This window comes from Perca fluviatilis, chromosome 7, assembly GCF_010015445.1.
Source record: "Perca fluviatilis chromosome 7, GENO_Pfluv_1.0, whole genome shotgun sequence".
Taxonomy (NCBI): Eukaryota; Metazoa; Chordata; class Actinopteri; order Perciformes; family Percidae; genus Perca; species Perca fluviatilis.
The window spans coordinates 11,059,808-11,071,983 of NC_053118.1; the positions used below are offsets into that span (position 1 = coordinate 11,059,808).

Here is a 12,176-nt window from a genome sequence, read left to right on the forward strand (position 1 = left end):
AGTTTTGCTATATGAACCGAAGAAAAAAATGAGGCAAAAGTAAACCAAAGAGAGAAAAAAAAAAAAAAGGAAAGAGAAAAGAAACAGTTGGAAATCAGTTTATAGAGCTGATAACAGACAGACACCCTGTCTTTGCATTGTCTGTTTATGAGGTGAGGACTAATGGGACTCATCAGAACTGACAGATATGCTGACAAGTGCATTTCAACTCAATTACAGTTCCACAGCAAAACACCCCTGGTCCCCTTGTGCCTATCACCCCTCTGCTCCTAGAGCTGTTGATTGAACACACACACACACACACACACACACACACACACACACACACACACACACACACACACACACACATAGTGCATCTCACTATCTTTGTGGAGACCCGTCATTGACATAATGCATTCCATAGACCCTTACCCTAACCTTAACCATCACAACTAAATGCCTAACCTTAACCCTTACCCTTACCCTCACCCTAACCATAACCATAATTCTAACCCTAATCCTAAAACCAAGTCTCAACCCTCAAACAGCCCTTTTCAGCATTTTGGCCCCACAAAGCTGTCGTGACCCCACAAGTATACTGGACTCCCGGTTTTTGGAGCCCACGAATGTAGTTAAATGAGAACACACACACACACACACACACACACACACACACACACACACACACACAAACACGCACTACATCAGTTTGCTGAACAGGTTGATATTCCTTGAGTTCAGTGCAGAATTGTCTTCACTCAACCTCCATTACAATGCAGGGGCATTTTAAAATTTCAAACTGGCACAATGCCATTGATTTGCTCTATGAATATATATATATATATATATATATATATATATATGTCTGATTACAAGTGGAGCCTCTGCTAGCACAGATAACAGGTTGGTGGTGACCTGAGTGACGTAATGTAGGATGGACACAGGAGGCAATAAACTCCACCATATGGTCCCTTGGGTGTGACTGGTTTCATTGCCAGAGGGAGACCAGCGACCCCGCAGCCTCCCCTGATGACGACAGCCGCATGGTGTCGACTCCTCGGGGAAAAGACGGGAAAACAAAGCCTCTGCCTTCCGCCTCCCGGCATCCCTCCCAGAAAGATGGGGTGGGGGGGGGAATGGCTCGGTTCAGGAAACCCCTAGCCATTGTTTTGCTTCCTTCATTAGTCGTTGTGTCAACAGTTTGGTTGGCTACGCGTGTGCCACTGTTTTTGTTCTGCTGCACCCCGGCTGACCTCGCTGCTCTGATGTTTTGACAGATTGTTTCAAAGTCCCATCAAGGCAATTTACCGTTTTAAAGTAAAGCAGACACTTGGACAACATAAGCTGGACCGCACGTTACACCAAAAGCAAATAAATCTGCCGGGGTCTAAAATTAAACAAATGTGACGTAAATCTGCTGCCATGAATTTCATCAGGAAATACCGAGAGGTGCAGCAGGGTGCGGCTATGTGTGGCTTGCCGATAAGCAAAAGGTGTTAAATAAATGTGATGTGCTACGCAAACAGCCATTTTTTGGCATAGATAGAGAGCTCATAAAGAGAAGCTTTCATCTTGAAAAAACAAAATGCCTCCCGTTATTCTAATTGTTAGCAAATGGAAACTTGCAGACAACGTATGAACTGTACACCTTGTTGCTCGTAACTCACCATCATCTAGGTACATCTGGTCCAGCTCCTGGGGCTCCTGTTTGACGGTAATGGCCATCGAAGGGGGGCTGGCATCCTCAGGTAACAGGCTCGGTGAGCTCCCTCCGGCCTGGGCTGAGCTGGCTGCCTGCTGAGCCTGACTCGGGCTGTAGGCCTGAATGAACGGGCTCTCCCCAGGAGTGGAAGGGTGGGATACCGGGGAGGATGAGGGACTGCTGCTGGCATACATAGTGTGGTAACCATGGGGCCCTGTGCTGTTGAGGTGGTTGGGGCTGCCCTGGGAATGAAGCATCCCTAGGGGAGAGTTGTGGTCTGGCGATGCTGGGTGGGCGAGGCTGGGGAGGCCAGGGGTCTCCTGGATTGGGGGCACCACGGGGCCTGGTGGTGCCGCGTGGGCGGGGCTGTTGGGAAGGCACTTGCTGTAAGCCACGGGGGACAGGTCGTGCAGAGTGGGGCTGGAGCTGGGGGACGACGATGGCATCGCAGCGTGGCGAGGCGGGCAGGGAGGGTAACCACCAACCAGGCAGGCGTCAGGATCGGCTACGGGCATGATGGGAGTGAGCCTGGGCCGGCTGTAATAGGGCTTTGAATGCATGGGCAGTCTCGCAGTCCCCAGAGAATCATATTCATCACTGGGTTCTGTCTTTATTATCGGCACTGGTGGGAAAAAAAGTAGAAAGAAAAGTGGAGATATTAAAAAAACGTGCAGGGAATCCACGTGGCGCAATGAGTGCACGAGTGCGGCTGAGTAAAGCAGTGAGCAGGCACAATTGTGGCTGCGATACCCTCCATAATCCAAACAAACAACCACCAGTGGATATGGGCTCGGTGTCAACTTGGCTGAGCTCTCTAACTGAGAAACCCTCACGCCTCCCAACCGCCACCGCTCTTTACCGCACCATGAAAAAAAAAAAAAAAAGCAAAAGAATAGGGGGGAAAGAAAAAAAATGAATGAGTCATCAGTGTGGAAAGCCACAGCTGGCTCTAATAATGAATAAGACCTATTTTCTTTGGACTCTCCTCCAGCTCTGATATCCAATAAAAAAAGACTACTTTAAAGCACAGGGCTGCTGCTGCTGCTGCTCAAGGAGCCCAGGACCCCAAGGTTTCCTCCACACTCTAGAAGTAATTGTTTCTCTCAGGACCAAAAGATAGAAACAGAGAGTGAAAAAAAAGGAGATGATTTGATTTTGATTAGGCCGCCTGAGCTCCTTAAGAGGCTGTAGTGCTGTGCCTGTGGTTTCAGGAGCTTCAGGCCTCAGCTAATGCAGCAGAGTGCAGTGACCCCCACTTGATCATCCTGCCTTCTCTCTTCTAATTTCTAACCCGGTGCGGACCGTCTGCACAGTTTCCCGATTGGTTCTGACGGACAGGTATCACGCGCTTCCTGTTCACTGTCAAGAGTAGTTATTGAAGAAGAAGAAAAAAACAACAACACTTTGTATTAATTGAACATTCCAAAACAGAAGTATACGCCCTGGGTTGAGCGATGGAGAGGGATCCACATTAACAAGCTGACTGCTGAGTTATTATGTTAGTACATGTGCTCAGACTGTGCCAGCACTAAACTAACAGGGCAGTGTTAAGATACCCAGATGCATAGCAAAGGCTTGTGAGTCACAATAGACACACTGTTTCTATTTCTACGCATTGTTAAAATGTGTTAACGGGTGTGGTGAGCGTTTGATGCCAACCATTAACGGTCTTTGGCTAAAGTTGCTCTAAGTGACATTTATTCAAAGGCGTACATGTGTCAATACGAACTGGATGTGTGTCTGAACTGTGCGTTTGCCCGAAGGTTCAATAGAACCTTTGGATAAAACGTTTGAACGACAGTTGAAGCAAAGCGTGCAAGTGAAATGTATGAAGCGCTAGTGTCTCTTGTGAAAAACAGGCTGTTTTTCAATATGTTATTTTTATGTGGGAGTTGGATTTGAAAAGACATTAATCACGCCTGTAGCCTCTGGGCTTCTGAGATGCGGTGCAGTTACAGTATAACGCAGCAGGGAGCACATTTACGTCAGCCCTGTCTGCTATCAAATCCCAGGACCGGGCCTGGTGTCTGAGGGAGCATCGTAAGGCGAGTCCCATGATGCACAGGCCTCGTCTCCACAGCCTCGGGAATAGAACAAGCCAGTCACATGGTTCACACTACATCCACAGCAGCTTCCCTCAGTGACTCTCTGTCTCTTGTCAGCCTCCGTGTACTGAGAACGGATGGCACAGCGCCATGGTGCCAAGATGTGTGATGCCAGAGTTGCGACGTGGAAGGGTTATAACCAAATTTGATCATTTTCGCATTTAATTTTAAGAACTGCATTGGCCTCTGTGAATTAAAACACATGGTGACCTTTTGCCTCATTAGTCCTGCTAAATAACGTCGGAACATTAAAAGCCCCATATTGTAAAAAGTGAGATTTTCACGTCTTTGTTGATTATAATAATAATAATAATTATATAAATGCACACAGCCCATATTTAAAAACGGTGCTTTTTAAATGAACTGTCAGGACTTCCGTACTGTTGTCACAACTAAACTATATATTGGTAGAAAGTGTCATTAGGGTCATTCCCCCTGGCTGCAAGAGGGCAGATGCAGAAGACCCAGAAATGCTGACCAATCAGAGATGACTGGGTTTTTTTAGGGTGGAGGGCTTAAGATGATAAAAAAAGTGTTTCAGACAGAGGGTGAATACAGGTATATTCAGACAGACAGTATGATAAAAATGTGTAGTTTTTTTTTTTAATCATTTTCTAGGAGAATCCCCAAAAACAAGTATGAACCTGAAAATGAGCATGACATGGGACCTTTAAATTATCATCAAGCTTGATGGATCCTGAAAACTGATATACTGTACGTGTATGTGAGATATTCTTACAGCTACATGAGTGTACATATTATAAAAAAAAATTTCATATTTTTCAAGAATGTCATGGTTTTGAGGTTGTACTTGAAATATCCAAAAGGAAGTAAGATGTTTGAACCGAGCAAAGCCCACTCATATTTACCAGTCCTTCTGATTAGTGATAGATTTACACCAAAGGAAAGAAAAGAGGGAAGAAAAGGCAAATGTTGGTGATCTTAGCTTTTCTCTGGATGCCCTTTTAAACAATAAACAAATCTGATGTACCAAGTCACAAGTTCCCTGACTGTGACCAAAACCAACATGAGAATTTAATTTAGGAAAATAGGGTAAATCAGCATTAGCTCAGAAGGGACGGGATGCTGTCGTCCTTTTGCTGTCCCACTTTGTAATCCAGTTAGAGCTTATTTTTAAAGAGCAGTTTGGTCTATTGCATTAAAGTTTTAATTCCCAGTGATATAATTCGTCATCAGCCGTCTGACTATAAGCCAAACAGGAAATCAAATCACGCGGGACAAATGGTCTTTCTTTTAACTTTCAAACAATATTTTTTTTTCTTTTTCGCCGAGATTCTCCCTCCTCTGCTTCAGTTATACAGAGGTCTCCCTCCAGCATGATCCATCTGTGTGTCTCCTTTCCACTTTCTATGAGAGCTGAGAAAACAGATTCACCAGGCGAGTCCCAACTTCAGCTGGCTTCTATTTCCTCCCAACCTGTGGGTTATGGCCCACAGACAGTTGATGTTCTGCACATGGTTTTCTCTCCATCTCTGGCAGTCCACCCCTCTGTCTGCTCATATTAAACTGATCAGGCCTGATCTGGGTATTTTATTGTTTCCTCTGAAGGGAATGGGAATCGGGACACAACATAGATGTGTGTGTGTGTGTGTGCCTGTATCCGTGTATTTGATTAGGAAGGACAAGCAAGAAGGGCTTACGTAGATGTAAATCAATTTCTAAAGGATACCCTCTCTACTTGAAGAGCAAGGCGGGCAAGGCGGCTTATGGGATGCAAAAGGTTCTGATTCTCATTTCCGATGCGTGTTGGCTGGGTTGTGTCATTTTCGTGCCCCCGCGAAAAAAATCTGAAACTGTTTTGTTGCAGAAATGCTGAACTCATCTTCTTCTAACAGTGTGAATCTGCAGTGACATTTAACATGGAGCAGGTGGTGGTTCATTAAGTCAAAGGTACCTGGTGCACCATGTCCCACTGTGTAGGCAATCTGGTCAGCCAGTATACTGCTGGCCTCAGTGTGCTGTAGGTGAGTCTGACAAAGCCCCAGGCTTGACAGAAACAGTTCAGTCTTTGTCCAATTTTATTTGGGGGAAAAAAACATGACTGTGCAAATATTTACAAAAAAAAAAAAAGAGAATGTGTGGTTCATTAACTTTTCCTGTATGTGTCACAGAACATGTTTCTGACTTTCCCCCCTTTCCAACTCCGACCACAAACCAATGCAGCGGAGGGAGTCGGCACCCGTTTGTGTTAAGAATAGAACTCGATATTACAGAGGAATCTCCAAACGGCCTGTGAAAATAAAGGGGTTCCGAGAAGCTCTTCGCTAGAGCTTTGGTCATTGCCAGGACTTTTCTTTGCAGTTTGTTGTTTAATGTGGTTGGTGAAAACTGTTTCTTATTTGAGAAGAGTGACACGTCCCGTCTCTGCTCACGCAAGAATGATTGGAAGGGAGCTTGGAAAAAAAAACGGGGCTCATTCCGGGAGCCAGACAAGGACTCTTGTACTGTGTGTGCATCTCAACATCGGAGACGAGCAACTGGTCTTGAGAAGCACTCCAAAAATACTGCCGATGGTACTGCATTTATCAACAGCATGTGTTTCCTCAATCCATTGGCTAAAGGCAGCTTTATCTCATATTCAATAACTCACCAGCAGCAAAAATCTGACAATTGGCTTAACTGATGTCTTAGAAAGTAATAATCGCGTAGATTTTCATTCAAATAAATGTCTGTTAAGTCACTATCGTTGAATGAGGTAACACAATGATGACTGAGCTTATGAGGATGTCAATGGCGACATTCCAGGGAAGAATCCCAAGCGGCGCACAGTTAGTGACACGTTTTCCATCACTTAGCAGCAGTTGGTCCGCCAGAGAGGGTAGGCGGAGCTAATGCAACAGACTTGATCTTCAACTCACTTGTTAGTGACCAGAGACGGTTTAGAACCGAGACACTCCAACTCAGAGTAGTTTCCTGTATCTGTGTGCCGCGGGTTTTCTCCACTGCCACGCCTCTTTAGGAGACTAGCGACAGGTCCTGGGTGTATTGATTCCAATGGGAGAAGTGAACGTCAACACAGATTATTCTTTCGCCCCATAGTCACCAAAGTAAATATTGGACCTATTTTTTTTTTTTTTTTTTACAAACGACATGTCGTAAAATGGCATTTTTTCGGATGGACCCATCAAGACAAAATGTACTTTGTTTGAGACCTTTTTTTTGTCTCAGGAACAAACTCTCGCAAGATCTGGCAACACAGATAAGCTAACATCAACTAACGTTCGTGAACACCATAACAAAACTCGTTTTCATAATGCAAAATGCAGATATCTAACCTAAATGCAGATATCCAACGTGTTGACATCTAATGTCGGCAAAAGGGAATATTAATACATTATACAAATATAACTTTTCATCCGTCCACATGACTACACTTTCAAACGAGGACATGCCCATTTAGGAGACAGGAAGCGTGCACCGTTTCATACCATTAGTGCAGCCAGTAATGCGCTATCTTTAACTATAGAGAATCTTTGGGGCGACGCGGTAACACTGTATGGATCTTTGGGAGTTTCGATCCAAAAACACATCCGCAAAACCGGGTATCGCCATAGGGGCCGCCAAAGAGATCGAAACGGAGATCTTCGAGATTGTAACTTAAATAAATTCTGTAGAATTAAACCATTTGACTCCAATATAATTGGCTGATGCAGACATACACAACTCCTGTTACAGTGAATAAATACAACAGTAATATACCTGACCTTTGTTTTAAATGCAATGAGGCTAAAGGAACATGCATGCACTGTGTCCGGGAGTGTGACAAAATTAAAACATTCTGGAGGGAGGTGATCAAAAAAACCATGTTCGTCTCGTCTGTGAACATGCCACTTGACCCTAAGATGAATTTGCTGCACCTGTATCCAACAAATCTGAATCGGAAACTCAAGAATATAATATTGATTTTGCTATACTACAGGCAAACAAAGACTATAGCTCTCATTTGTAAGGAGAACAATTAAACCATTTGATTACACTTTCTGGAAAGCTAAAGGTCAGGTTGTTTGGTTCACTGAAGACTAAGTCAAGGATTGCTTTGCTCATAAAGATACTTGGCCAATGTTCTCTCTGACATACTGCACAGTGCTAATGACACATTTCAAGTGTTTTAACATCACAATGGCAATGTATCAACAGGTCTACAGCATCTCTCTGCTCATATCACTGAGGCTTATCTTTGTCAGCCAGCAAGAGTGAGAGCAGCTATGACTCCGCTACAGACTGCATCTGACAATATGTTGTAATTTCACATTGGAGGCAGGGCGAGGCCGAGAGAAGATAATAATCTGCTTGCATGTCTGAAACAATACAGTCTCTATTAAAATAATATTCTCTTTTGAGCTGAGGGGAACACACAGAAAAGTGAAACTAGGCATCAATATTCAACCACAGTACGTGTCAACCGCATTTGCATTGAACAAAAACAAGACGGTCACATGACGTGAATGGAAAATAAAGGTGGTTTTCACTAGCATATGTGTCCCCGAGTGTTTGCTTCATCCTTCCGCTGTTTCAAACAAGTGGGGCTATTTAAAGGCTAAGGTTTGCCTTTTTATAGAAGAGCAGACACCAGTGTGTGAAAGAAATGTTCTCTCTAAACAACGTCAGTGACCACAACTATGCTTGAAGTGGGACAGCGGGCCGGAAGAGTCTTTTCATACAAGCGAGCAAAAAAAGTGTTGACAACAGTGTGTGTGTGTGTGTGTGTGTGTGTGTGTGTGTGTGTGTGTGTGTGTCCTCCGCCCCAGCCCACCTCGAGTACCTGGCCACAGTGTTGGTTGTTTCTCTCAGTGTTGACACATACACACACACACACACACACACACACACACACACACACACACACACACACACACACACACACACACACACACACACACACACACACACACACACACACAGAAACCCTCAAAAGCAAACAGCTTCACTAGGATTTCCGCATTCTTTGTTATTGAAACCATGAATGTATTACAGTCATCACTGTCACAGAGGGTCTGTTTACAGTGATTATACCGTTTTCTTTGTGAATGCTTTTCAATCAGTAAGCCCTATACAAGCATCATGAATAAGAAAGTACATTTGTTTCTACTGCATTGATATTTTTTGAATCTTCATTTATAATTACAGTTACGGTAGTCAAACTCTATAATGATACATTGCAGCCTTCAAATCTCTTTGACGATGTATAGCAAATTGTCAATCAGTGCGTTTATATGCGGTTTAAAAACCCGGTTATATTCGGGTTAAGGCAATACCCCGGTTTCTCAAACGCCATGTAAACACCTTACTCCAGCTAAACTACTCCAGACTTCTCACACCCTGGTTAACAGACCTAGATAACTCCATATAGTAACTGGGGTATTCATGTATGTTCACACCTTAACCGGGCACAGCTCGGGTTACTTTAAACCTTTAAACCCACTGAGGACTTTGTCATAAGGCATAGAGAATGTACGAAATGTACAGTGCTGAAAAGTTGTCCATGTTCTCCCCAAAAAAAGCCTTATTACGATCAGTTGTACGTTTGCAGAGCGCCACCTAACGTACTACAGGTAGAGTTACTCCCGTCATTCTTCCCATTCGTCCCAGCTCATGTATACGGGGAGAACTGGCATAAACCGGGGTAACCCCGGTTACTGCTGTGCATGTAAACGCACCGAATGGCGTTGCAAGTTGCAAACTCTGCCTGCAATCTACTAGCTTTCTGTGTGTTTTGGTGGTGCCTGCAGAGCTTTACTTCTGCACTCAGAGCAGTTCTGCCTCAGCTGTCATACAGCAAAGTTGTATTATTATTATTATTATTTATATTTTTAAAGATTATTTTTTGGGCATTTTATTATGCAGAATAGCTGAAGACGTGAAAGGGGAGAGAGAGGAGGAAACGACATGCAGCTAAAGGGGCGCAGGTCGGAGCCGAACCCGCGGCTGCGCGACATGGAGCGAGCCCCTGTACGTGGGGCGCGAACGCTCCACCAGGTGAGCTATCCAGGCGCCCCCAAAGCTGTATTATTACACTCAATGTAACCTCTTTGATTGAAATACTGGAAAGTTTGCGAACATGTTGTCCTGTATTATGTTAATATGTGTGTCTTTAAAAGCATGGTAAATCTCAAAATAGAACTCAATAGCTTGTGATTCATGGTCTCCTTGGCTGTTACCACTTGCGAGTTAATTATGCTCCTTTGTGAAGACATTGGGGCTGCCTGTGTGGTCCACACTGTACTTGTTGTTTACTTGGCAACAAAAGAGAGAACGCAACAAGTCATCTTTTAATTAGAGCTGTGTTCCTGCTCAGGGAAACGAGATGCATCGTGGAGGCTGATAAGCCTCTACATCGCTCTTTCTGTCTCCCTCTCTTTCTCCGTGGAAGAACCGTATACGAAACGGATCTGCTATATACAGCATGGACAGGGTTTGTCAGCCCTACACTGGTCCAGTTACCCACAATGAACTCACCCATCATATAATCAGGCATCTCCAAATAGGGCCTTGCTTTACTTTCTCTCAGATCCTCGTCCAAAATCCCAAATCACTTATCTGCTGTGGCCATAAATACATCTGCTGATAATCTAAATGTCACATCTTATTAACAGCTACAGACTTACTGTATAACACAATGCACGCCTCCACGCAGCATTACACCCATTAGACACTGATCAATAAATACAATATACCATTGTTTTTCATCTCTGGATTATCACAGGGTATATGCAGGGAGGTGTAGTAGAGCGGGTCTAGTTGCTGGTTGGAATCCCAAAGCCAGCTGGCACTATGTGGGTGCTGAATCTGTGGGAAACGAGCCTTCAACCACTACTGATCAGCTGCTAGAAAAGTTGTTTTGAGGCCCTGAACTCTCGACTGCTGCTCAACAGCCAGCAGCAAAGCAACCATGAATGGGAAGCATTGTTTCGCTGAAAGAAGAAGCAAGCATGCTTAGTCATCTTTCTCTAAATACGTAAGCATAAAATAACAGTATTCCAGTTGAAAGTGATACCAATGCTGATATTTCACCTGCGCCCGTTGTGAAAAGTCAATAAATCACCATACCGTAATTTGGAGGCTGAACCCTTCTCTAAACTCTCGGCAATACATTCTTCAAATTCCAAAGTGAAAGCCATCTATAAACACTGAGGCCGGGGACACATGATGAACACGGGGAGAGGTATTCCTGGACTTTTCAGGTTGCTACATGAACGGCTGCCTGGTAGATGCATTTGTGTGTGTGTGTGTGTGTGTGTGTGTGTGTGTGTGTAGGTGAAGCGGGGCATTGTGCGAGGTGGGGTGTGAAAGTCAGGTCGCCGGGGGATTGACTTCTTTTCATCAACAGCGCTCGGAGGCTCTGTCACTCAGCAGGTACACCTCATCGCTGGGGAACGCCGTCTCACTACAGAATAAACACACCTCACATCGTGTGCTCTCACTCACAGGCCACTTCCAAGCGGTGCCACGTCCTAACGTCAAAAACAACGGCCACAAAACCCCCCCCCCAAAAAAAAAAAACGGCGCGCAAATTTCACACGGCCCGTTGACGGCTGCGGTAAACTACAGCGGATGGATGTCAAAACATGGAGAAACACTCTACGTGATGAAGGTGAAGGTGTGCGAGCTTGCGAAAAGCACGCACGTCTTTCAGTGTGGTGATAAAAAAACTAAATGAAAATAAAGAAAAAGGTGGGACATAATTATGACGATTACCGTTTGGAGGCAGGAAGGTGAAGCGCTGGCACTGGCTCCTCTTCCTCTTGCCGTTGCAGACGTAGAAGTTAACCTGCACCGGGCTGGATATTCTCTGGTTCCTGTACGGCGGGATCTCCACAACAAGAGAACTCTTAAAAACAAATGAGATAACAAAAAGATGTTACACCTTAATGGGAGGAGAACGCTGATGATGCCTTTAGATGTGTTTATGTCTCGTGTGATTTTATGGCACACTTGCAGTTTATAGTATGACTTCCTGCAGCATATTAATCAACAGCTCTGTTTATTTTTCAGCTGGCCTGCATTTAGGGTACTGTTTCCAAGAGGCTGGACTGGGAGCTGGTTTAAATGAGCTCGTGTGGACTGTGTAGACGCAGGAGTTGAGCCCATGAGGTTGGTCCAGTGCCCGTGTTTGTCTCTGAGGAAAACCCCAGGGCTTTTAGCTCTGTCCCCGTACAGCACCAGAGGAGAGGAGAGAGAGGTAGCCGGCCTATTTGTTTGCACAGCCATGTCTCCCTGTGGAGCGGCTCGCCTGTCCGTCCCCCTTCCCTCCCCCTAGGCCAGAGCCCGGCATGTCTGGACGGATGTGAACTTTCGACTGCTTTCTTTCTGACGAGGGACCGCGGAGCAAATTTGTCTGAGTGTATGTGTCTAATTCCTGGGATGGC

The 12,176-nt window shown here is 44.8% G+C and overlaps 1 protein-coding gene across 1 annotated transcript in view; it reads right to left on the reverse strand.

The window, feature by feature from the left end:
* LOC120563147 (nuclear factor of activated T-cells, cytoplasmic 1-like) overlaps positions 1-12,176 on the reverse strand; it is a 68,545-nt gene that overhangs the window by 21,709 nt on the left and 34,660 nt on the right. Inside the window, exons 8-9 of the mRNA XM_039807280.1 lie at positions 11,506-11,638; positions 1,650-2,306 (exon numbers count right to left, since the gene is read on the reverse strand). Coding sequence (XP_039663214.1) covers positions 1,650-2,306; positions 11,506-11,638 — 790 coding nt within the window. The remainder of the gene's footprint in view (positions 1-1,649; positions 2,307-11,505; positions 11,639-12,176) is intronic.